At 35.4% G+C, this 26,643-nt stretch overlaps 1 protein-coding gene across 1 annotated transcript in view; it reads right to left on the bottom strand.

Annotated features, from left to right (window-relative positions):
* The window catches only part of DCAF6 (DDB1 and CUL4 associated factor 6), a 130,323-nt gene that overhangs the window by 23,482 nt on the left and 80,198 nt on the right, over positions 1 to 26,643 (bottom strand). Inside the window, exons 14-18 of the mRNA XM_044916197.1 lie at positions 15,015 to 15,132; positions 10,345 to 10,457; positions 8,500 to 8,586; positions 7,973 to 8,300; positions 2,825 to 2,866 (exon numbers count right to left, since the gene is read on the bottom strand). Coding sequence (XP_044772132.1) covers positions 2,825 to 2,866; positions 7,973 to 8,300; positions 8,500 to 8,586; positions 10,345 to 10,457; positions 15,015 to 15,132 — 688 coding nt within the window. The remainder of the gene's footprint in view (positions 1 to 2,824; positions 2,867 to 7,972; positions 8,301 to 8,499; positions 8,587 to 10,344; positions 10,458 to 15,014; positions 15,133 to 26,643) is intronic.

A 26,643-nucleotide genomic window follows, 5' to 3' on the forward strand; every position in this document is an offset into this window, starting at 1 on the left:
AATAAGTAATGTGAACACCTACTTTCCTTCTGGGTCTGGAATTTAGGTAGTTGTGGTTGGGTGTGGAGGGTGTTTACACAACCGGCCCCCAATAGAAATGCTGGATTTTGAATCTTAAGCAGGCTTCTCTGGACAGAAACTCTACATAAGTGTTACTACGTTTTATTGCTGAAGGAAGAAGTGCGTTATACGGCCCATGCTGGGAGAATGTTGGAAGCTTATGCTTAGATTCTTCCAGACTCTGTCTGATGTGTCTTTTCCTTTGTCATAGTTACAAGTGAATCTCAGTTCTGTGAGTCTTTTTAGGGAGTCATCAAATAGGAGGGGAGGTGGTGGGACCTCTGAAACAATACAGTTGATGTTTGAACAATGTGGGAATTAGGGACAAGCCCCCCCATTCCCATGCAGTTGAAAATCTGCATTAAGCTTTTAACTCCCCAAAAACCTACTAACACCCTACCACTGACCAGAGGCCTTACTGATAGCATAAATAGGCAAGTAACACATATTTTATATGTTGTATGTATTATATATTGTCTACTTACAGTAAAGTAAGCTAGAGAAAAGAAAATGTTATTAAGAAAATCATAAGGGGGGTGCCTGGTTGGCTCAGTCAGTTAAGCATCGGCCTTCAGCTCAGGTCATCATCTCAGGGTCCTGGGATTGAGCTCCGCATCGGGCTCCCTGCTTAGTGGGGAGTCTGCTTCTCCTTCTCACTCTGCCCCTCCCTCCACTCGTGCTTGAGCTCTCACTCTTTCAAATAAATAAATAAATAAAAATCTTTAAAAAAAAAAGATTTAAAAAAATCATAAGGAAGACAAAATTTATAGCTGTAAATTTATAGTATTGTACTTCTAAAAAATCTGCATATAAGTGGATCTACACAGTTCAAACCCTTTTTCAAGGGTCAACCATAATTCATAGCTTTTCATTTATTTCAAGTTTAGGAAATCAAAGGAAGAAAACAGTAAGCCAGATCATCTGAGGAAATACGGATAAAAACTGAGTTAGCTAGAGTTTTAGATAAAAAGATGTCTTCTTTGCCAAGTCTTATCTACGTGTGCATGTATGTATTATTAGGCTGGCCTTAAAGGTGCTTCCATCTTCTGTAGGGCCACAGAGACATTTGCACACACAGGGAAGAGTTACGGGCAGAGTAACAGATGTACGTAAGGGCACGCAGAAGAAATGTGCAGTCCTACTTGGGGCTATGAAATGTATGGGCCAGAAGAGGTTTTAAAAAGCAGCAGCTTAAGATGAGTGTTGAGATGAGGTGGCCAACAGGATGGTGATGGCGCTAGGAGGGCATTTCAGGTATAGGGCACAGAGTGAGGAGAGCAACAGAGGCATTAAGTGTATTCAGAGACACTCCCAATAGGTCGGCTGTCAAGAGGTTCGGGAATTCCCAGCAGCAGTCACAACAGAGAATGCCCCACACACCAGGCAAAGGAGATGGTTTCTCTCTATCACAGGCACTGGAGAGCCCCTGGAAGTGGCTGTGAGGAGGACATAGACTGGAAGCAGTTAGAGGACCGTTTGAGTAGGAGAGCAGGTGAGAGGCAATGAGGTAACAGCAGTTGAGTGAAGAGTAGGGATGACTGCCATTTTTATTTATTATTAAAAGAAACAGATTAAATATGGCACCTATCATTCCGAATCTCAGCAGATTACAGTAAGATTCACAGAACACTACAGGACAGTCCCTAATGAAGACTGGCTTTGGGAGCAGTACGGATAACAGGGTGTAATACTTTTGTGTTTCTAATTTTATTTTTTTGATTTTATCTTAAGCAGAGCTGTACATTCCTTGAGCATCCCCAATTGCTAAAAGGGGAGGCAGACTAAACATGTGCTTGGTGTCGGGAAACAACTACCTTTGCTGAGAAATTGCCCCAGACGATCTCCATGTAGGAAAGAAGTAAGTGAGGTAAAGGAGTCTAATCTCATTAGCGCTGAGGGAAGGGAAGCATCACATTTTCTGCTTTACCGTAGTTTATTAGTTCATAGTTGTAAAAGCAGAAACTGGCTTTGAGTACTTGGGATAAAAGATATAAAGCAGAAAGTCAAAAAGCCCCGAAACAAAATCCATTTTATGTTTTACAATCCCCTGTGTTTTAGAAACTAATGAATGGTAAATAACAGACATGTGTCACTGGAATTAGGGACAAGATTGATTTTGTCAGTAAACCAGGTTTGGGGTAGATGAATAATGGGATTGAAGTTCACTTTAAAGTTGTATTTAAAAAGGTACCCCACTGTTAGTCTTCAAATTATGGAAGTGTCTGAGAGAGATCATCTTGATGTGTGACACTGAGTTATTAAGCCATTTATAAGAAAACAGCTTTCTTTACAAAATTAAAATTTTAAACCTATGCACAGAATTAGACTCAAGTCCATTTTTAGTTCTTGATCTCAAAGAAAACGACTACATTTGAATAATAACAGAAAGTTGCTATTGCTAATTGGTAGCCTAATCAAGTTTAAAAAAAAGTTGCATTCTTCAACAAAATATTCAAAATGGAGTAACCAATAATTTAAAGTACATTATTTCAGATTATAGTTACTTTATCATATGACACACTTGAAGTGAACATCAGTCACATCTGCACACAGGAAATTTCTTTTCATTCTATTCCCATGCAGTGCATGCAGCTAAATATAGTTTGTGAAAAGCAACCTGCTTTACAATGCTTAGCACTTAGAGTTCAGTAAGTTAAAAGAAGTATTAACTGTTAATAGGAAAGGTGGTTAGCTGTGGAAAAAGAGGACCTGGCAAATTCATCATAAAGAAAAAATAAAATAATGAAGGAACATACTGAATTACCTCATTATTCTATCACCTATTGTTGTTCCTCTGATATTAAATCTAGTGAAGGGAACACAATAACTAAAGTCACTCACAAAGACTTCAAAGAACCAAATATTTAAAGCATTAAGGTCACCACTTTTATCATTAATCACCTAAATCTAAAAAAACTTTTGTTTCCCTTTGTGATTTAAGGTCTTATGTGAGAATGTGCCATTCAACTAAATGTATATGAGGAAATTAAACAGAAACACTCACTGAAGATAGGGTAGAAGGAAGACTTTGCACTTAATCCCTTTTACCTTTAAATAGATCAGAACCTAAGCGGTTGCAGAGTGTAGGGAACTGCACGGACTCACATCACCAATACCATCCCCACCAATACCATCCCCGGCAACACCTACATTATGCTCCCCAGGGCTGCGCTGCTCTTTTAGAAAAAAATAATTAAGCCCTGAGCTGACTCATTTGTCCTAACCATACACTGTAGAGCAAGCAAGCAAAGAATAGCAGAGCTTTTAACTCTCTAGGAGTTCAGTTCTTTCTCTATGGTTACTTTTTTTTTCTCTGCAATTTTCTTCAATAAAGAATACACTTGAATCATTAGAAGTACTGAGAGTGATTATGATGATGACTGAAGAGATGGTGGCAAATTTAGAACACACAAAGAATTCTGACTTTACAAATCAAGGCTATGTTCCACGTCTAGAGTAGATAAATGGAACCACATTTCTATGCATATAAAAAACTTTTTAAAAAAGTGGTTAACAGGTAATATCTTTAATATTTATGGAAAAAATCTTTAGGGCCTCTTGACTGAGCCCATAATTAAAAACTTTCAAGACTATGTGAGAACTTCTTCAGGAAGCTCACTTAGATGCTTCTCACAGAGCAAAAAACCTCTTGGGTTTGGCAAAGGAAAGAGCTACCAGCTAGGCCATCATACCATTTACCATAAGGTTGATTTGGCACCATGGAAACAGTTTATGTGAAGACCATATAAATAGAAAACCTCACCATGATCCTTTCATTCCAAGGGTACATGTTTATATTTCTAAATCCAGTATATAAAATCACTAAGGGATACACACACTACTTTTATTTATTGTTTTTTTAAATGTTTATTGGAAAGTATGTGTTATTATTTCTTTCTTTGATTTAGTTTCCATTTAATATTCTATGCTCTGGCCCTAGACAAAGGTAAAGGGGATCAAATGTGCAGTGATGTAGAGATTGACTTCATTGTCTTGAACTCTGGATATCTACCAGTAGAGGTCTTTTACCACAGACTGCAGTTGTGCTTTTCTAAGACTGATTTGCTATAAAATAGGAATCAGCAAACTATGGCTCTTGGGACAAACCTGCCAGTTGCCTGTTTTTGTAATAGCCCGTAGTAGCCCGTAGACAAAGAACAGTTTTTACATTTGTAAACAGTTCCATTTTAAATGGTTATATAAGTACCTATATAATAGCCTCCATTTTTCCTCTTGGCCAGCAAAGCTTAAATATCTACTCTCTGGCTTTTTAGGAAAAAGTCTGCTGACCTCTGCTATAGACAGTCCCAGGTGTATTTGTACCGAGACTAGCTATCATTAATGAGAAGAGCATTCCATTTTAAAACATCTATGTTAGTTGTTAAGGCTTTTATTTTCTAAGACATTTCCTTCTCATGCTTGATCTCAGCCCAAAAGTGAAAACCAAAGTCATATTTATCTAACCAGATTATAAATGCAAATCTTTATAAAGAAATCCTTACTTTGCATTGCAAAGAACTGTTTTGATATTTTTATTAAATGTATGTCAAAAATGGCTTGGTTAATAAACTTTTTAGCTTTCATTTCAATAACTAAATTTGGGGCAAAAAAAATTATGAGATCCACTATGTAATTCTTTATACACACTGAAGTACAGATCTAAGTATATATTTTTACCATTTTTAATATTAGGACCATTTCTTTACTCCAACCAAACTAATCTCAACTGGGCTTTTCAAGTGGCAGCAACAAAGGAACTTTAAAACATGCATCTTCATAGTTGGGCACTTCATCGAAGCACGAAATGTGTCCTTAGATAATAGGAACCAAATGGTACGATTTTTACAGTAGAGCTTTGAAATCTTTTGTCCCTTTGGAAACAGAAATTCTCAGAAATCATATACCTACTTACAAGCTGGTAAATGATTTTTTCATGTTCTTAAGAAGCAAAATATCTTCAACTTTCTCTCTTAAGAAAAAAAGTCAACATACCTATTCTCCAAATAGAGAAGATAAATGGGCAATTGTCTCAAGGATGAAGGAGCCTTAGAAAGGTGCAGAAATACTAAAAATATACCTTATATAGGTAGTTCAAGATTTAAGCAAGATGGTGCTAAGGAAGTTAGGAACTACAAAAATTATTTAGAAAAAAATCAGAAGGAAGATTTTCACCCTTTAAAAATTTTTGGCAAATAGTTAGAAAATTATTCTTTATGCCAATTTCAAAGAAAAATTGATGTAGTTGTGAAAGTCACTATAATCCTTTAGCATCACCTTAGTATGTACATTTTTGTATATATGTAACATTGTATTTAATTTCATTTATTTATTAAAACTGCTTCCCCCCATTCTTACAAATGGCTTGTGGATTTGTCCTTGCTTCTTTAAGAAGTGATTAAGTTTCTTAAAGGGTAAGAATTTTATTATTCTTCTATTATTTTTCAGTAAGTTCACTACTATGTTCTACAGAATAAAACAAAATAATATATGGGACAAACTTAGGCTCTATTCCTGAACTGAATATACAGAATATTAAATAATACGTATAACAATTTTAAAAATCAGGGAAGCCAACATAGACCCAGAAGAGGTTTCAGATCTGGATCTAACCTTGAGAGTATGAACTCGAGAGTATATGCATGGAGTGGGGTCAGCTCTAGGCCACTGTCCCTGATTTCCTTGCCTCTAAAAGATTCTGCTGGTCTAGTTCAGCACCTGGGTCTCCTGGAACAATGAGGCTATTGGTGCCAACTTTGTGGCAGATCCAAACCCTAGGCAATCCCTAAAACACAAATCATTTAAATATTATGAAAATGATAAATAAACGATAAAGCTCAACAGAAAGATATTATAGTTTCTGCTAATATCTCCAAACTAAGGATAATATGCCACAAGAAGTTTTAGGTTCTCTAGGACCCACTCTCCCCACCAAACCCTCCCTTCTCACTGATGTTATACTACTGTGTTTAAAAAAACAAACAAAAAACCTTTTTAGGTCTAGAATATACAAAAACTCTGCCTAGCACTTCAGTTTCCTCAGCTATAAAGTAAGCTTGGTATAAAAGTGTTATAATAAGCTTGGATAGAAGATGCTACATAATTATGATATTTCTGCAATTATCTAATATCAAAAATATATAATTTCTTATTTAAACAAATAAACCTGGTAAGTAATATGGTCCGTTTTACTAGAAAGTGTATACTTAAATTTTATTTTCAATTATGACCTTAGCATCACTTTTAGTACAGAAAAAAGCAAGGACATATGTTCACTTAAATAAATAAAAGACCATATGTACAAGCTTAAGATAATTATAGACTCTAACTCTCCACCCTGGATTTTAGAAACCATCAATTTGATTTTCAAATTGTGCTATGCTTGCTAACCTTATCTGTATACATTAAGTGGTGATGACATCCCTCTGGGTCTGGAAAGAAATGGAACGAAGTTTTACTTGTCTAAAATAGAGACTAAGAATGCTAAAGACAAAAGGTGGCAGGTAAAGAAAAGATGTTTGGTTAATCTCTAAGTATAAATACTGGGAAGGATTACCTCCTTTACATGTAAAAACAATGCCATTGCCAAATAAACATTCTGACTAAATATAACCAAAGGAAGCTTTACAACTAAGGATATATAACTAAATATAAGTAAAGGAACTATCCTTTCCTAGTTACAAAAGGCAGTTTCACCAAACTGCAAGCAGTACTGTTCTGGATTTTCACTTGTCCTCTGTCCGTCTTTATCCCTAAAGCCATTCTCAATGTAATTGGTTTTTAAGTCTGAGGAGCCCCACAGACATCTTGGGTGCTTAACACAGCTATCGTTTATTTAGTGCTTTCAAAGTGGACAGGTCCTAGGACTGAACGATGGATGGATTTTTAGAAAAATTCTTGTAACAATTCTAGATAGTCATAGCCTCCTTTTATAGATAAGGAAACTGAAACTTACAAAAACATTAAGTAATTTAAATGAGGAAATATAGCTAAGTAGTAAAACCAGGATTCAAGCCCACGTCATAATGTTCTTGATCATTAATTTACCATTAAAGAATGGCAATGCTGTATCGTCTTTTTACTATATTTTTCACTTGACAGAAATGTCAGAATATTTTATGAACACTAGTATATTGAGCATGGAAATATGTGAAATGGTTCTTCACACCTGTGTAAGCTAGGAACTTAAAAGATAAAATTTTATTCTCTGGGAAAGGGCAGAGCTTATAATGAGATATGATAGCATTATCTGCAGAAACAGCTTTCGAAGAGTATGGAATGCAATACGCTTTAAAAGATTTACTTTATCTACTAAAAATAAGATATATTCGTATGATCACACAAAATAAAAAATGAGAAAAGTAATGAACATGTGAGCAATTCTTTATTGTAGCTATGTTTGTTATTTGGTGTAATTTTTCATTTTCTAAACTGAGTTATTCAGTAGAAATCACAGAAAAACATAAGGTTCTCAAAAAGAGAACTACTATCACACTACCTTAAACCAGGGTCAATAGAAAAGCAGAACATTAAAAAAACTGAATATTAAACAAAAAACAAAACTGATAAAGGCCAGGCTGTCTACAGGGCAGTCTGACAGCTAAATATAACCCTGACTTCATACATAACCTGTTGGTCGTTCTCAACATTCCTTTCTCTTGATCTGTAAATTGAGGAGCAAGTCTCAGTGCTGGAGATACAGAGCAATGAGACTTTTTATTCCCCTCTTAATGCAGTTTGCTTAAAGAATGTAATACATAAAATCATTTACAGTTTAAAAAACTCTAAGTTTATACAACTGAGACACTCTTAGAGAAAGCAACTGTAAAAAATGGAGAGATTCCTTTATGTGACTTCAAGCAAAATCCTGTGAATTGTATTTTTTATAGTTCATTTTAATTAAAAATTTACCAACCTGTCACCAGGTCCGGCTCGATACCTTGCACCTGGGATCAGGACAGGGTCATCATCACTGTCATCTGTGTCCTGGAGAGCAGAGTCCCTGGCTAATGCTTCCTCATGAGCCAAAGGCCCGATGGCTTCTGTTTGTGACGGAGGCTCAGGACTGGTGGTATTCTGATTGGTAGCACCTTCAGTGCTAGTTTGACCAGAAGTTCCTGGTTCCTTGCCTTGTTCAGACAAAGTGGATTCTTCTGGAACCCCACAAGAGCTATCAAGATTGAAGTCATTTCTTTCTCCTGAGCTGGAATCCGATGGCTCAGATGTGAACTTATCTGATTGTGCTGTCAGAAAATAAAGTAGAAATAGTTGGTCATGTCGGCAACCTTGTTTAATCTAACTTGAAGCTCTCCCTATAGGAAGAGGAGAATTCCGTAACACATCTATTTGGAATCTGTCTCTAACTCAGGAGAGAGTAACAGAAATTACAGCTTCTTATTTTCCCACATGAAGCAATTATCTAAAGAGAACAAGACAACTCACCCATTTCTATACGGTTCTCAACTGTGTTTTCTGCAGATGTACCTTCCTGATATGTTGTCACATCCTCTGATGATTCTTCAAGAGCTTCTGGGAAATAAATAAACCAAATTACTGTTAAATCCAATTTTTTTAAAATAAAAATAAGCATTAACTGAAAACGCTAGCTTTCCTCTGTATAAGTAGCTCTTAATCCTTTTTGAAGATTTTATTTATTTATTTGACAGAGAGAGACACAGCGAGAGAGGAACACAAGCAGGGGGAGGGGGAGAGGGAGAGGGAGAAGCGATGCGGGCCACCCAGGTGCCCCTCTTAATCCTTTTTGGATCACAGAACCTTCTGACACTCAGATATAACCTCCCCTCAGTATAATGCAAATTGTATATGCAAATGTATATACCAAACTGTACAAACACTATCAAGGATGGATGAGCAATCCTGCCCACTGCCTCCTCCCAAAGCCCACGCATGGACCTTCATGAACTCTTCATGAAGAATTTCTGCTTTAGATTACCCCTCACAATTGACATTACTTGGTCTTGCCTTTTTGCTAAACTTCACAAATTCTAAACTTAAAACTGAGTATTTTTCTATCCCTTTATCATGCATCTGGTATAATCTCAACTATCATGAACTAATAGTAAAGTTGACCCTACTATAGGGCGCCTGGGTGGCTCAGTTGTTAAGCATCTGCCTTCGGCTCAGGTCATGATCCCAGGGTCCTGGGATCGAGTCCCACATCGGGCTCCCTGCTCGGCAGGAAGCCTGCTTCTCCCTCTCCCACTCCCCCTGCTTGTGTCCCTGCTCTTGCTATCTCTCTCTCTGTCAAATAAATAAATAAAATCTTAAAAAAAAAAAAAAAAAAGTTGACCCTACTATAAATTCTGTTTTGGCCACTGAAAATATTTATTTCTGGGATTTAACTCCAAGACCATTAGGGATCAGTCTTTTTTGCTCCTGACTGCACATCTGCTTACCAGACAGTTGTTTTACACATATTTAATTCTTGTAAACTCTGTTACATTGAGGTATCTATTCATTTAATAAGAAGTAGAATTCATTTATTCCTTCATTTACCCAAGTATTTATTGAAAATCTACTGTGTTCCAGGCTCTGTACTAGACACTGAATTTCATATAATGGTCATGGAAAATATTCTAGGAAAGGTCTGAAGAAGTCCCTAAATGGCTTTTCCTGTATGAAACAAGATTCACTCATAACCCATTCAAATTTTATTCATTTTTCCCCCCCTTTACAAGCCACCACAGTCTTTGAAAAAATCAAGGCAGATACTTTGGATTTTGCTGCTAAGTATAAAAACAGTAAAGATCACTCAAACTAACATTTACATCTCACATATTTTCAGTGTAATGACCACTGTCCTGGCCGCTGTGTCCACAGAGAGACACCATGCTTCACTGTGACTCCCCATCTGAAATGTGTAAGGCCCCTGCCATTTGCATTTGCTATCTGTTCATCAATAGTAATGTCTGGACTACTGAGGCAAAGGAAATTTATTAAAAACAAGAAACAGGGGCGCCTGGGTGGCTCAGTCGGTTGAGCGACTGCCTTCGGCTCAGATCATGATCCCAGGGTCCTGGGATCGAGTCCCACATCGGGCTCCCTGCTCTGCGGGGAGTCTGCTTCTCCTTCTCCCACTCCCCCTGCTTGTGTTCCCTCTCTTGCTGTGTCTCTCTCTGTCAAATAAATAAATAAAATCTTTAAACAAACAAACAAACAAACAAACAAAAAAAACAAGAAATAGAACTGCTACACCGAAGGAAAAGAAAAGTACATGGACATCCAACACTGGGGCTTCATAATGACAAAAGCAAAACAACACCTTACTTGTGTCACTGTCTCCCGGTGGCTGCACAGAGCTCTCTGGGGCCAAGGGTTCTTCCTGACCCTCAGATTTGCAGTGGCTCCCATTTCCTCTAGAGCTTGAGGCAGTACTGCTCCTACCATAAAACAAAATAAGTGGTTCCACCAAGATGTTAATAAATATGAACTTTTAGGATGATTTTTATATTTCACAATTAGAGAAATAGAATAAAAAATTCACACCACAAATAAAATATAGGATTTATTATTTTAATAGTACTTATAAAACACCACTTTTAAACATCAAGGTGATTATTCTAATCCTCTTTAACTTTAAAAAGGAGATTTAAAAATACCAAAGGACCACCACTTCTTCACAGTTTTGATGTTCCTATAATCAGATATATATTTCTATACATTTCTATTGAATTTTAACTTAATTACATAGACCCCCTTCTTGTCCTCACCACAGATGGTTCACCGCATCCCAATTCTTCCTGGTTTTACGGACTTCGATCATATGTCCTTTCAGACTTTGTTGTTCTAGGCTACTTTTAAATTAATACTTGAAAAGAGACCCGGATAGTTCTTTGGTCCTTGAACTGCCCTGTGTGGATCACATCCACTCTGGATTGTTGTTCAGATACGGCAGGTGATTGAGCACCATGGTTTTGCAGAAGGCTAGGATAATGTTTCATGTTTTAGTTTTAATACTTACCTGATAATGACTATAATTCTGTCAGCATTTTTGGCTAGAGCAGAATACTAGATAGATTTAAATAATTTTCAAGGAATATTCTGTGATAAATCATGGCATATGTGTAAGGTGGGGATTGAATGGGAAAGAAAATAGAGGAAAATGTACAATAATCTGACTAAGATTAAAATTAAATTCATAGAAATGCAATAATTTCTTAGATTTAGAATAAATGTGAACAAGAAAAAAAAGCTTAAGAGTTACAGTACTTGAAAACTGTTAATTACAGACATATAGCAGTGACTCAATAAACAATGCAAATCATCATGGACTTTTGGCCAAGATTTTATAAAAACTCTTTTAGGCTAATTGCAGAAGTCAATTTGATTTTTTTTAAAGGGCACCCATGTATAATAGGATATGTTTTTTAAAAGAATGCATATCTACATGGGCATATATGCAGAGAATAATGTCAGAAAAGATGTGTACCCATGTTAAGTGTCATCTCAGTAGGATTATTGCAAGTGAGTTTTTCCATACTTTTCTCTAGATTCTGAATTTTTTTTTTTTTTCAACGAACATGTTATTTCTTTTTAACCAGAAAGAAATATATAGCAATTCTGGTAAAGAGAAGACAATATGATATATAAATCTTTTTTTTCCATTGAGAAAGCTATGATACAGGCATAAATAAAATGCTCAGTGCATAATAGTTTTGATAGCTAAAACATAGTACTGATGTAGGAAAACAGAGCCATTAGTGGAAAAGACAATGTAACCAAGTAAATATATTTAGCATATGTTAATATGGCATTTTAAATCACAGAAAAAAGAATAAATTGTTCAATAAATGGTACTAGGACAAAGGAACAGTCGTGGAAAAATTAAGCTATAGCTCTACATCATACTTCATGGCAGAATAAATTGTAGAATCATTAAACACATATTTTTGATATAAAATCACAGAAATATAAGAGGAAAATAAGAAGAAGCTTTCCCCCTAATCCTGGGAAGGACAGGATTTTCTAAGCATGAGCTCACAGGCTGAAACCATAAAGCAAAACTACCATAAGTAAACTGAAAGACAAACAACAAACTGGGAAAAATATCTGCAACAAATGAAAGACAAATGGTATCCTCACTTAATTTTATAATAAATAAATAGTTCTTATAAATCAATAAGAAAAAGATAAACATTGCAGTAGAAAAACGGGCAAAGGATATGAAAGGCAATTTACAAAAGATGATAACGTAAAGCTGACCCCTGGGCCTATCACGTGCCCGTCAATGTGCTAAGTGCTATGGACTTTTTCTGCGTGATCTCATTAAATCTTCCCAACAAAACTCTGAAGTAGGTTCTCTTAAATATGCCCATTTTCAGATGAAAACACTAAGATTCAGAGAGGTTCAACAACTTGTCAAGTTTAACATCTCAGCTCTTAGTGTGTTCTATTGCCTCATCTATCATCAAAGAAACTAAAATAAAAGCAAGACACCAAACTGGCAGAGATGAAAAAGACTGCCTTCCTGAATTCTCCTTTTACCATTTTTTTCTTTTTTCTTTCTTAATCAGAAAAAAAAAGCTAATTACTTTTTGATAAAGAAATAAGAAGCTAATGAATGAGAGAATGTAATTCATGGTCAGTTTTTAGAGAAGGAAAAGTAGCATTCAAAAGAAGAGTGGGACTAAAGATCTTTGCTAAAAAAAATACTCCAGTGAGATTCTTTATAAAAAAATCAGGCTTTTCTATACAGAAACATAAGAGTAGAATAGGAAAGACATAAAGAATAACAATCTTCTATGATCTTAAATTACGTATTAAGGAAAAGGGCCACAGATATCATGCAGGATTATAAAAAGTTGAGTTCAAACACTGGGCTCATAAAGAAATTAGAAATTCTACTGACTGTTCAGCCTTCAAATATATATCTAGAATCCAGTTTCTTCTTACTATCTCCACTGCCCTCACCACCTCTCACCTTTCTTACTGTCAAAGTCTTTGAACTGGTCGCCTGGCTTCTACCTATGGCCTAATCTCTACACAGCCATCAGAGACATCCTCTATCCTTTAAATATGCTCCTCACGTACCTGGCTGACCATCTTTGCCACTACTTTCTTCTTTGGTCACTCCACTCCAGCTACACAGGTTTTCTTAAAGTTCCTTGAATGTACTCCATCTGTTCCTGCTTCAGAGCCTTTGAACTAGCTTTCTCTCTGCCTATAATGCTCTTCCTCCAGATTTATGCATGGCTCACTCCTTACCCTTCAAGTTTTTGTCCAAATGCCATCTCCTCAATGATGTCTACCCTTGCCCGAGGTCTCCCTATCACCCCTTACTTGCTCTATTTTCTTCCATAGCACTTAGTACCTCCTACCATACTACACAATTCCCTTATTTACTCTGTTTATTGTCTATCTTCCCCTAGAATGTAAGTTCCAATAAGACAGGGGTTTTTGGCCAGTTTTTTTCACTGATGTATTCCCAGTGTCTAGAATAGTCTCTGGAACATAGAAGGATTTCAATAGTATTTTAAAATACTACTTAATCAAAGATTTTAATGTAAAATACATACACATATAAACACAAATGGAAACCAGTGAATTGGAATAAATAAATAATATCACATATCAACATATAATTATATATTAATAAATAATATATAACTACATATTATTTATATATTATACCAGCATATAATATATAATATACAATTGAATATATTAATGTAATAATATATTAATTATGTAACATAATTAATATATTGGTTATAAGATGATCAATATAATTATTACATATAATCATATAATTATATTAATATATAATTAATTATATATTAAGAAAGATTATATTATCTATATATTAAATCATATTTATATATCAATAAACTTAACAAAATTTTGGATGCTGTCTCAAGCATAAGGCCATGAGACAGTGTGAAAGAATATAAGAAGCTCACATAACTTGATTTTTTTAAAACATAAGATTTAACTAGATTAATAAACCATAAGTATAATCAGAAATGTCATTAAAGAGAACCTAGACAAAATGTCAAGTTCAACCTTACTATTAATCAATTAAATAAAAATGACAATTATTTTAAAATCAAATACATAAGTTAAAAATAAATGAATATACTGATATTGAATACTGGCCTGGGGACCGCACATGTGTGTGCTTTCCTATGCTGCTGGGAGAAATGCAGTGACAGAAGAGCCCTTTGAAAATAATTTGGCAATATCCTTTGACCTAGATAGAATTCAACTTCTAAAAATACGTCTCAAATCAATAATCTTAAAGGTAGGAAAAAGCTTGTAAACAAAGATATTCGTCATTTTAAAAAAAGGCAAACAAATTCACTGCCTGATGAAAGGGAAATGGTTAAGTAAATTATGGTAAATCTAACTGATGGCATAGTACACAGCTAGTAAATATGTATTTATAAAAATTAAGTAGAAATGTGGAAATATTTATTACAGAGTTAGGCCAAATAAATGCAGGAGAGAATAGCATATGTTCAGTATGATTAAAATTTAAAACCCCAAATCAAACATGCATACAAATATGTATATATGTGTGTGTGTGTGTGTACACACACACACACACATATATACACACACACCTGTACACAGGACTAAGACTGCAAAAAGTTCCAAAATGTTAGGTTTATTTTTTGGCACTAATGGTCTATTGGTGATTAATTATTTTTTTTATCTTTTGCATTTTCTATCAGAAGAAATACTCCAGGACCAACAACATCAGCATCTCCTGGGAAGTTTTTAGAAATGCAAATTCTCTGATCTCACCTCAAACTTAACCAAGAGTGGGGCCCAGCAATCTGTGTTTTAACAACCTCTTCAAGCCATTCTGAAGCACATTAAATTTGAGAACCAATGCATTACAGCAAAACAAAACATAAAGATGATGAAGTGCTAAAAATAATATCTAATACAATCCTACAAAGGCTAAGAACAGCTTTACAAAAATATTAACTTACCATTCATCTGTAAAGTTCAGTTTTATTGTGCTTGTAGTTGTTCCTTCTGTGCTGTAGTGCAAACTTAAAACTGGTTCACCTGTCCCTGGTTTGGGGCTCAGCTTTTCATTATTGTTATCTGAAAATTGTGTTTAAAACATTTGAAAAAGTCTCTGAAACCAATAAAAAGATGACATTTCCTAAAATTTATAAAACTTAAATTAGGTTGTCCTTGTCATAATTCTTTCTCACATCTGTTATGGTTCTCACTTAAAGTTCAAAAGCAAGTGTTATAGAAACACTATTTCAAAGTGGCATTGCATCAAATTCTAGCTTTGTGTACATGACTCCCTTTGATTCAGATGGAAAATTACACACATTTGAGAACCATATTTAGTCATTAGGAAATCAAAGAATATTAACAAGCAATAAAATATGTTAAAAATTGGTACTTTCATTTAATGGAATGGTCGCTATTTTATCCTTTAGTTGCTAGAGCATTAAGAATAGCTAACATTAGCTCCTTCAGAAACACTGAGAAAATGCTGGGGCTCTGAAAGAAGTGGTTCAGTGAAAATTCTGCAACAACTGAAGGTTATCAAATTCTTTCTGTTCTTTCAAAATCATAGATTTATAATCTAGAAAGGGAGTAGAGCCTGAACTCTATTGGGAGGGGAGGAAAAGAAAACGATGTGCTTTTGATATTTATAAAACTCTCCTTGCTACAAGACCGTATGTTTTAGTATATTTCCTCTTCCTCTCCTGACTAATCTTGTAAGTAATTTGTTTTCTAAATTATGGAAATGGTAATTTCACCTTAAGAGTCTACAGGGGATGTCCATAATATATATCTATCTCAACATATTAAATCTTTGTAAAATGGCAAATAAAATCAAGAAATCTGACAGAAATTGATAAAGGCCACTCCAAAATCATCCCTTCCCGCATGTCCCCGCCTCCCCCCAGCAAGAGTACCTGGGTATTCAAAGACAAAATAAAATAGAGCTTTAAAATTTTTTCTTTTTATGATTAATAGTTTGGGGAAACATTAACATACAGAGAAAATACAGACTGCTATATATAATCAAACGTAACATTTCTGCCAGTTGCCTGCAGAAAGAATATGCTTCTGTGATCTAATTGTTTTCTTGATACCCGTTCAAGAACTGATGTAACAGTACAAAAAATAAGCCTTCTGCCTTGGAAAAATAACAACAAAGGCAGTAACAACTTCATAAAACCAAAATTACTCAGGTTTTTTGGTTATTAGGTTCACTTTATATTGCAATGAAGGACTTGTATTTTTTTGCATCCCTCTTGAAGACACTGGAGCACTTATTAAAAGAGAATCGGACAGAACCTCTGCTCTAACTTTTATCCTGTGAGAGGGCAATTAACAAGACCTCAAATACAGAACTGCAGTAGAAAGGGAAAAGGATTCTGTCCAAGAGATAAGAAGTCAAGCTGATAACAAACTCAGGACTATCAGTTCTTAGGCCTTCAATTCTAACTCACGAGAGATCCTCTCCTATGATATTAATTGGTATTTGAAAATAAAAGCGTCAATGAATTATAAAGCTGGCCTCCCAAATGGTAAAAACTTTGGTTCTTGTACTATTCTTGTTATGACTATGTCATTGATATAAACAGCTGCTGGAAATAAATTAACAAGCCATTACACAACTTTCAAAGATTCAGTATCACATTCAGTGTTTTACAAGAGGTATTTTATCAAATGTCATTCTGATAAAATAACTGAATTAACAGACATTTAGCTTATATAAAATTATCAAGAATGGGACTTTTAAAACAGCTGTCCTACCCTTGACCATCTTTAAAAAATTTGCTGTTAGTCGTATGTCCACACATAGTTTTCCCTTATTCTTAATTATGTTGTTGAAATTTCTGTCCCCACTCCTACCCAAATCATGGTCATCTTTAGGCACCTAGAACTGATGAGGACAGACAGCTGAAAGACTGAGAATGATCCAGGAAACCAAGAGGCAGAGCTGGGGCTCGTTCTTTCATTATCTCTCACAGCACTTTATAAAGTGCTTTGCTATTTATTTTTCTTTTAAAGTAAAGAAGGAATAGAAAACAAAAGCAGGTGTAAGAGAATAGGACAGAATTTCTTACATCCACCTCAGTTACAGAAGCAAAAGTTTTAAAAAGCCATTTAAATGCTATTTCAAAATTTTCTCTTTTGAGTAAAATTAAAGAGACAGAGACTTGAATGCTATAATTATAGGAATATAATGAACAAAGAGCTGTTTGGAGGTCAAACTGGTGTAGAAAATATCTTATTTAAATGTATACGACACCCCCTTCCCAGAAAGCAAGAAGCTTCCTGAGATGATCAATGTTAATTAAAACCTTCTTCCTTATGGTATCTACTACAAAGTTATTATTTAATCTCTCATGAATATAATCTACATATTGTAAATCATGTAAAACATAGTGGTACTCATTTAATTTATAAAATGACTATAGTTGACAGAATTTCTATATTCAGGTTGTTAATGAACTCAGCAGCCCTGGGTAAAACTGGCCCATCGCTGTATAAACAGAATGCACTCTTCTGTTAGCTACACAAACTTCAGACCCGAGTCTAGTTCATTCCTTGAAGACTGCACATAAATAATGAGCGCCTCTGGCAGAAACACCACACAATGCAGAACTGAGGCATTAATGAGAATATCTATCCAAAGTTTAGGGTTCATCTCCTGGTTAGTTCCAGCCTACTCTTCCTACTTTAATACTCCTTTTCTTGATCACATACATCCTGTCACGTTCAGTTTTCTCAGAAATGTAGATTCCTGGCTTATTAGTGAATTAATTCACATTTTTTTCTGATAAAATACATATTTTAAGCTAGAAATGTCTAAGAAAAATCAACTTTAAAAAACTAAAAAATTAAATGTTTCATTTTTACCGTAGTTGAAAAAATACTTGTAACCATTTAGATTTTCCTTAACTTGCTCTATTTATTAGAAGCTGGGTCAGCAAACACAATCTAAAAACTGTATTATTCAAAGCCTTACTTACACAATACCGAGAAATTTATAACTAAGATATTTCTTGCTTAACAGTAGAAGTTTTAATTTAAGAGCCTTCAGGGTTAGAACGTCACCTAAACAAATGATTTTATATAAAAGCACCATCATAATAGTAACTAAAATTTATTTGGCATTACTATGTCCTAGGAGATCTATGTATCCTTGTTTTAAAACCTTTGTAGCATATAGCCCCATGTCCATTTTACGGATGATGAAACTGGTGATTCTGAGCTAGATTTTTTTACTCTAGGCATCTAGGCTTCCTTCTATGTGAAGTTCCTACTTGCTATACTGTCTTTGAAATAACTTGAATATGAAGTAGAAAATAATTGCTTAAATAAATATTTCAGTTAAGAAATATCAATTGTTGGTAGTGTTATTTCTCAGAAATGTCTAATTCATATCAGCAATATTAACGTAACTGATAAAAGTTCTGGTAGCCCAAATTGTCACTTTGGCCCCAGAGTAGTGGAAAACTACACTGTATCTTCTTGCAGGGACCTTAGAAATTGAACTATTTCTCCTTTCTCTAAAAACATTATAGGAGAATAAAATTAATTAAATTCTGGTGCTCTCAGCACAAGGGCAGTGTAGTGGGGGAAAATCGCTTTTAATTTGTTCAACACTGCTAAAGTTTTAAGATTAAGAACCAAATTTAAAAGGTCCTCTCTAGATTTGGTATAAGACCCCTTTCAGGTTAGTGTACTGACTCAGGAAGAAACTTCAGAATGGTCTGGAATATAATTTGAAAGGAACTTCTCTGAACTTTAATCAGATACTTTCTGAGCCTTTCACATATGAACCACAAATACATTTTTCTTTTTGGTAATACGTATGTATTCAAACCATTTAATCTGTGCACTGACATTATGAAATTATAATCATTTTTGGTTCTAAAAAAAGATGCTCAAAGACATACAAAAAATTAAGTGTGCTAACAGTAGTACAAAATACACTATCTTGGCAACTAGGTTTGCATATCATCTAAATACTGATATGGATGTTTTTTGGACTTCTAGCTAGGATATCCCTGGAGACCTATCCTATATGTAAATTTAAAGTATAATCAAAATGAAGATAATGAATGAGGATATGGCCACAATAATTTGTTTGGAATCACTCTGCCCAACATCTTTTCTGCCACTGGGACACTATCATAACTGTATAATCATACACTAATCACCCATAATAGCTTAGGTAAACTGGAGATAACTTAGAAATAGTATATTCTTTACTAAAAGTATTTTCTATTATGCAATGACCTTATTGAGACTTCTCATTCCATTACGTCAAAAGTTTAAAAAAAATTAAATCTAAAAAGAAACTTTCTCTGAATTCTCTGAAAAAATGTAGACACATCAATGATAGGGTTCAACTATCTTCCCAAATTTTGCTCCCCAACTTACTTGGCTTACACAGAAGAAAAGGCAAATTTCTCAAATATTGTTTCTAGAACAGTGAAAAACTTCCATTTTTATAGGTCAGAAATCTGTAACTTTTCTGCAGACCTCAGACTACTGAATACCCAGTTCTTCCAATCATTTGTATAAGAAGGCGATTCTGATTCAAAGTGGGGAAACTATTTTTAGGAGTAGATTCTTCACAGAAAACCCCTCTCTACCAAACATACGACTGCAAGAGACGACATTTAATTCTAAAAATTAGTGTTCTCACTAGTGTAATCTGACTTTATAAACTATGTTATGAAAGCCAAAACCAAACAAAGCACAAGTTTAATACTGGTATTTCTTTGTAAATCCCTCCTATAAAATCTTTTGGAAATAATATTCTGTTCAAATTTTCTTCCTGGCAATCAAAACTCAACCTTTATGTCAATTATACTAATTTTAATCCAAGAACTTTTTTCATCACATAACATAGACATGTAAATTGAACTTAAGCATGGGTTGGGGATACATATAGATTCAGACTGTGCCTGGTTTCATATTCCCAGTGACATTTAGAATTTATGGATTGAAATGTAGTTGTCACTTCACCGAACGCGACCTAGGCTCTCTTTCACCTGCTGCAGACCTGTAAGTCTTATAGCTCTCTATGCATAAAAGTCCCTATTCCTCTTTCCCATTCAGTCTTGAGGGAGAACAGACAGGAAGAAAACAGGTAAAGATGCCCACCCCATGTGGCACATAAGTCCTGCCAAAATCCTTATCCAGTACCTCTCTTTTTGTAACTGATTCCCCAGGTATGTTATCTTTTTAAAAAATCAAACCTGTCTGTCATATAGTAAACAGATAAATATGTTAAAATGTCCTTTCAAATAAAAATGAACAAACGAGGTAGACAGCTTCAGAGAACACTCTTTAACCACTTTCCCCTCCAGCAACTGTCCTCCTTGCTTATTGTTTTGAAATGCTTTTCTTACTTCTCATCTCCCATTTCTCCATCTCCTGCTCTACTGTGGCCTCTGTCTCTATCAGCCTGTGAAACTGCTCTCACTAATTTTATCAATCTCCTCCACATTAATTTAGTGGAGAATTTCTGGAAACTATGTATTTGACCTTTCAGCAGCACTCACATACACAGTTCTCCTGTATTTGAGACTTTCTCCTCTCTTAATCTCATGACATTGTACTGGTCTACTTTACCTGTGACCTCTGTGGTTGCTCCTTCATCTCCTTTACCAGCTCTCCTCTAGCAAAATCTTCAATTTGGGAATTTTTCTGATTTTCTTTGAGATGTTTTAGATATTGTACTTCCTCCCCTCATTTTTTATACTCATCCTTGTCAATTTCATCTACTTTTATGGCCTCAACTACCATCTCTATGCAGAAAATTTCCAATTTATTTCTCTAGCTCTGACACCTTTCTTTTATTTTAAAAGATTTCTCTCTCCTTTTTTTTTTTTTTTTAAAGTAGGCTCCAGGCCCAACATAGGGCTTGATCTCATGACCTTGAGCGGCACCCCTGACATCTTTTCTAAGCTTCATATCCATAAGATCCACAGCCCAACAGACTTTTCCACATGGGTGCCTCACACAGATAACTCAAAATCAACATATTCAAAACCAAGCCTGTGATTCCTACCTCCTTCCATGTATCCCATACTTTACTCCTTTTCCAGGGTTACCTATTTAAGAAAGTATCCACCCACTTAACTGTGCTCAATCAAAACTTGGGAGTCACCCCTGCAGCAGCTAGAAATGGCATCTGTTAATCTCCACCAGTAACTCCCCCAAACAACCACAAATCTGTGAAGACACCAGCTTGCCATTACTAAACCACTTCTATATAGAAATTCTGGAGTTGTTACTGCAGTTTATACTCTGGACTCCTCCTTAATCCCTTGCCTCATTTGACTATTATCAAAGCCTGTTTACTCTATATGCTAGATACTTCTTGAATCTCTTCATTCTCTTGCCATACTTCTATCAGCAGGTCAAAATCTTTATTACCACGGGCACCTAGGTGGCTCAGATGGTTAAGCTTCTGCCTTCGGCTCAGGTCATGATCCCGGGGTCCTGGGATCCAGTCCCGCATTGGGCTCCCTGCTCAGCAGGGAGCCTGCTTCTCCCTCTGCCTCTCCCTCTCTCTCATGAATAAATAAATAAAATCTTAAAAAAAAAATCTTTATTACCAGGAGAACTTCCTAAGTGATTTGGTCTCTAGTCAACTCACCATAATCTATTCAGAATAAAGCAGATCAGGCCATTCTCTATTTAAATACTTCCTTAGCTTCCTACTGTTCTTAAAATCCAAAACCTTAAACTGTCCCAAAGGTCCTTCTCAATCTGGGCTCCACCTATCTCTTGAAGCTACACGCACACTCCAGCCACACTGTGATTCTCACGGTCATGCTAACGTGATTATCTCAGAGCCTCTCCACATGCTATTCATGCTTCCCTGCACTCACGCCCCTTCACCTAATTTACTCATACTCATCTTTCAGACCTCAGCTTAAATGTCTCATCCTCATGGATGCCTCACTTGGCCTCCCCTAACCAGAAGAGACAAAGACTCACTTATATGTTTCCCAATGAACCTTGTTATTTCCTCTTTTATAACACTCATCACACACACACATATATATATATATATATTTTTTTTTTTACCATCTGTCTCTACTGTTAGATGAGGCAAAGCATAGCAGTTATGATCACAGATGGCAGAGCCAGGCTTGGGTTTGAACCACACGTATAACACTTATAGTATGTGAGCTCAGGCAAGTTTCTTTTTTCTTATTTGACAGAGAGAGAGTGAGCACAAGCAGGAAGAGCAACAGGCAGAGGGAGAAGCAGGCTCCCCGCCGAGCAGGGAGCCCAATGCGGGACTCAATCCCAGGACCCTGGGATCATGATCTGAGCTGAAGGCAGACGCTTAACCGACTGAGCCACGCAGGCTCCCTCAGGCAAGTTTCTTAACCTCTCTTTGCCTCAGTTTCCTCATCTGGAAAATGAGAATAACAGTACCTACTGTATAAGGTTGTGGCGTGGATTAGGTAAATTAACATGAAGAAATTGCTCAAAGTAATGTTTGGCACAAAGACTATGCACTGTAAGCGTCTCTGCTATTATTATTATGGTTAATCAACTCTATTGTTATTATTAACACTGTTAGTGTTAATCAACACTATGTTCCAAGCACAGGGAGCATTAGCTTTATTCATTCATGCATCCTAGTGTTGAACCCAGTACTTGCCACAGGTAAAAATAGATAATATGAGTTGAATTAATAACAGAGACATACAAATATGGCTCCATCACTTATTTCTCTTGTCCTTACATATTTCTTGGGAGTCTTGGTTTCTTCATCAGTAAAATGAGGATATTACTACTCATCATATTAGAACAAATGAGATAATGCATGTAAAATTTTTAACACAATGCAAGCCACACACTAAAAACTCAATAAATGCCAGTTATTTTTATCATACACAATTCAGAGTTAGAACACAATTTAACTGGATATATAGACAGATACTGATTTGGTTAAAATGAGAGTGAACAAGTGAATACACGCAATAAAAATGAAATAGGGTTTAACCTCCAAAAGATCAACTACATCACTAATGGGAAGAATCCAGACTTGGTAGTTGGGGAAAGGAGGACTAGTTGCTCCGTTCTGAGCAATGAAGTAATAATTAGTTCTAAGTAATATAAAAAATCGAGAATGAAGTCTAACTTCACTAACTTATTTTTTCTCTAGAATTTAAGATACAGTACTTACAGATATATTCCAGTATGATGAATACTGAATTGATACTTCCCATTAACAGAACAGGCTTCAATAATTAGATATTTATTTAATAAAAATTGGAATTGTCAAAGTACACTTAATGGTGATCTAAAATATTACTTGAGGTAATATTGTCAAGATATTACTAAAATGAAATTTTAATTTGGTGATCTTAGGGGAATGCACACTTAATGTATGACAGGCCCAACTTTCCCATTTCCCATCTACCCTAGTGGAGTTAGTAAGAGCTGTTTCACTGGTTCCTGGTAAACCAAAAGCTTCATTCTCTAAGTTAACATTTTATCAACATCAAAGGAAGCCTGCTTTTGTACAATATATACAGTGGAGAGTTAACATTTATATTTCTAAGGCTACAAATTACAGTGTCTGACAGATACACAATTGCCCATAGGCGTAAGTTTCAAATGTAATAGCATTATCAACTCCCACTTAATGATTATCACTGTAATGAATATAGACAACTACCTTTAGTCATGGCCAAAATTTAAAACTCAGGCACAATGATTTTCTTATACCCTGTCAAAAATTTAAAGTTCAGGCCATAGGTTTCTTTTGTTGTTGTTTTAATAGGGGAAAATTGCTGACCTAAGTATTTTTAACAGGAAAAAAAAAGTGTTTGTTTTCATAATATAAATGGGCACGAGAAATATATGCCAGAAGAGGATTATTTCCCTTATAATACGGTAGGCCTAACATAGAGATCTAAATAAAAAGGAACACCAGAACTACTCATTAAAACACTGTTCAAACTAAACAAAATGCAGGACAGATACCAGTGTGCTTACTCAAAAGGAGTTTCTAATTAGCATGGAAAGGCTGTCAATGTGTGTTCGCAAAGCCCTATATTTGCAGAATATTGGGAAGTATTTTACAACAGGATAAAAACAATGTGCATGTTGTGCACTTATTTCCTTGACTGTTTCTTTAAAAAGTATTTTGATAAAAGAAATTAACTATTGCTTGCATTTATGACTCTGAAGGTTTAGACTAAATACATGTTTATCAAATGTTGTGCTTTTGTCAAAAATGCAAGATAAACAAGTGACTGTAATCAACTAATTCAATAACATGTATATAAACATTGAAAGAAAACAACTTTTCAGTGAAGCAAGTCCATTACAATTTTTAAAAAATTCTTTTTTAAAGATTTCATTTTTAAGTAACCTCTACACCCAATGTAGGACTCGAACTTACAAACCCTAGATCAAGAGTCGTGTGCTCTACCGACTGAGCCAGCCAGGCGCCCCAATTTTTAATTAATTAGTAATATTTTTATCCCCAATAAAGAAACCTATAAACTATGGGAAATTAAACAACATGTCAAAGTACCAGAGGACTTGTGAGATGAACAAGGTCAGGTAAAATAAAACTGAATTATCAACTTAAAAAATCTAAGTGTCTCTTTACAAGTATGAATAAGAAATTTAAAATACGGTTAAACAATCCTTAAAGATATATTCAGAAAGAAAACTTATTAAATGTACTTTTCCCATTCTACAGGGTAAAATGGAGAACAAGAGTCTTGACAAAATTAAAACTTGAACTAAGAGCATTATCTGAGGACATCAACTATCCCCTATACCTTTAACTTCTTCCACAAGGAGTCTTTCTTATCTGATAAACATGCTCAGTTTTGTATACACCCTCTGCTCCTGGGGATATGGCTTAGCAGAGTGATTCCTGGCTCTAACAGATGTGAGTGTGACTCCCAGGTCCTTCACTCATTGGCTGTATGACCTTGGCAAGTAGTTCATCATTCTTCTGTCTCTTACTCTTCTTATACAATCTCTAATTCAGAGAAATGTTATAATAATTAAATAACACAATGCACCAAAGCCTTAGGTTCAGTCTTTCATGTATTTAAAAAGTATTTTTAAAATAATGTATACAAATCAATGAAGAAAAGAATGTAAACTTTAAAAAAAAAAAAAAGCTGTTTTGAAACTACACCCCCCCTCCCGGACATTACCTGTCCTCTATCTTTTTTTTAATTGAGCTTATTGGAAGATCATCTACATACCAATATTTCCACCTTTTTAAAAAAATCTTTCTTCTCCAACCATGCTATCTTGCTTCTGCCTCCACCGTACCACCGAAATTACAAAGCCACAGCAATGGATAACCTACATATTACCAACGTCCAAAAACATCTCAGTCCTTTTCATATGACATTGTTGCTTCACATGTTGCTGCGACCATCTCCTCCTTGAACTTTCCTTTTCCCCTGCTGTTGCATTCTTTCTGCCAATTTCTTTGCTTGTTCCTTTTCTGTCTCCTTAGCTAGATCCTGTTCTCTGCTTGCTCGTAGTGTAGACTCTCCCCCTTTCACTGTATCCTCTTTTCCTAGACAGTCTCATCTGCTCCCCTGGTTTCTACTACTATCGGTAAATTGATGATTCTTAATGTTTATCTCCACCTCAGGCCTCTCCAGTGACCCCCCCCCAGAAACATATATCCATTCAACTGTCTATAACATTTCTCCATTTGGATATCTCAAGGTATTTCAAACTCAACATATCAAGAAAATCTCATGTATCTCCCTCCAACCCCAAACGAGCTGCTTCTCCTGAAATCCCTATCTTGGTTGATGGTATCACTATTACCCATCAAGACGCCTGGATATGGTTCCCTCATTCATTTTTAACTACTCAGTCTCAAAGTACCATCAATTCTGTCTCTTAAATATTTAAAAAATCTGTCCACCCTTCTTATTTCCTACCACTAGCTGCCTTAGCTTAGACCCCGTACCATCTCTCACCTAGACTACTGCAACAGCCCCTTACATGGTCTTGCAGTTTTCAATCAATCTTACCAACTCTTCCAATCAACTATCTATAATCCTGCCAAAATCATCTTTCCAATACATAAATCTGGTTCTGCCCAAGCTGAAATAATGTCTATGGCATCCCACTGCTTAAAGAATTCATTTACTCCCACATTTAACAGATATTTATTGTTTAATGTATAACAGATATGGTGTTAGTTAGGCACTGAGTGTAAGAGAGAATGAAAGCAATATTTAGAGGATATAGGCATCAAACCAACCCTTAAATGTATGATCACAAATTCTGACAAATGCAATGAAGGAATACAGCAGGTCACAAAGAGAAAAAGAGGGGAGAATTATTTCAAATTAAAATGTCATATTGTTTTTGAGAAAGAAATTTCTAACTGGGATTTGATGAGTAGAAGTTGCTGTAGGGAAAAGGATTTTGGTAGAAAGAATAGCATATATAAAGCTTTTGAGAGGGAAAGAAGCATGGAGTATTAAAAGGACTAAAAGCAGACCTGTTTGTTAAAAGCTGAGTAAATGAGGGAGGGGTGGCCTGAGATAAGGCTGGAGAGACAAGGGCCAGGAGGTCATGTAGGGCTCTGTAAAC

The sequence above is a fragment of the Neomonachus schauinslandi genome, chromosome 6, assembly GCF_002201575.2.
Source record: "Neomonachus schauinslandi chromosome 6, ASM220157v2, whole genome shotgun sequence".
Classification (NCBI taxonomy): Eukaryota; Metazoa; Chordata; class Mammalia; order Carnivora; family Phocidae; genus Neomonachus; species Neomonachus schauinslandi.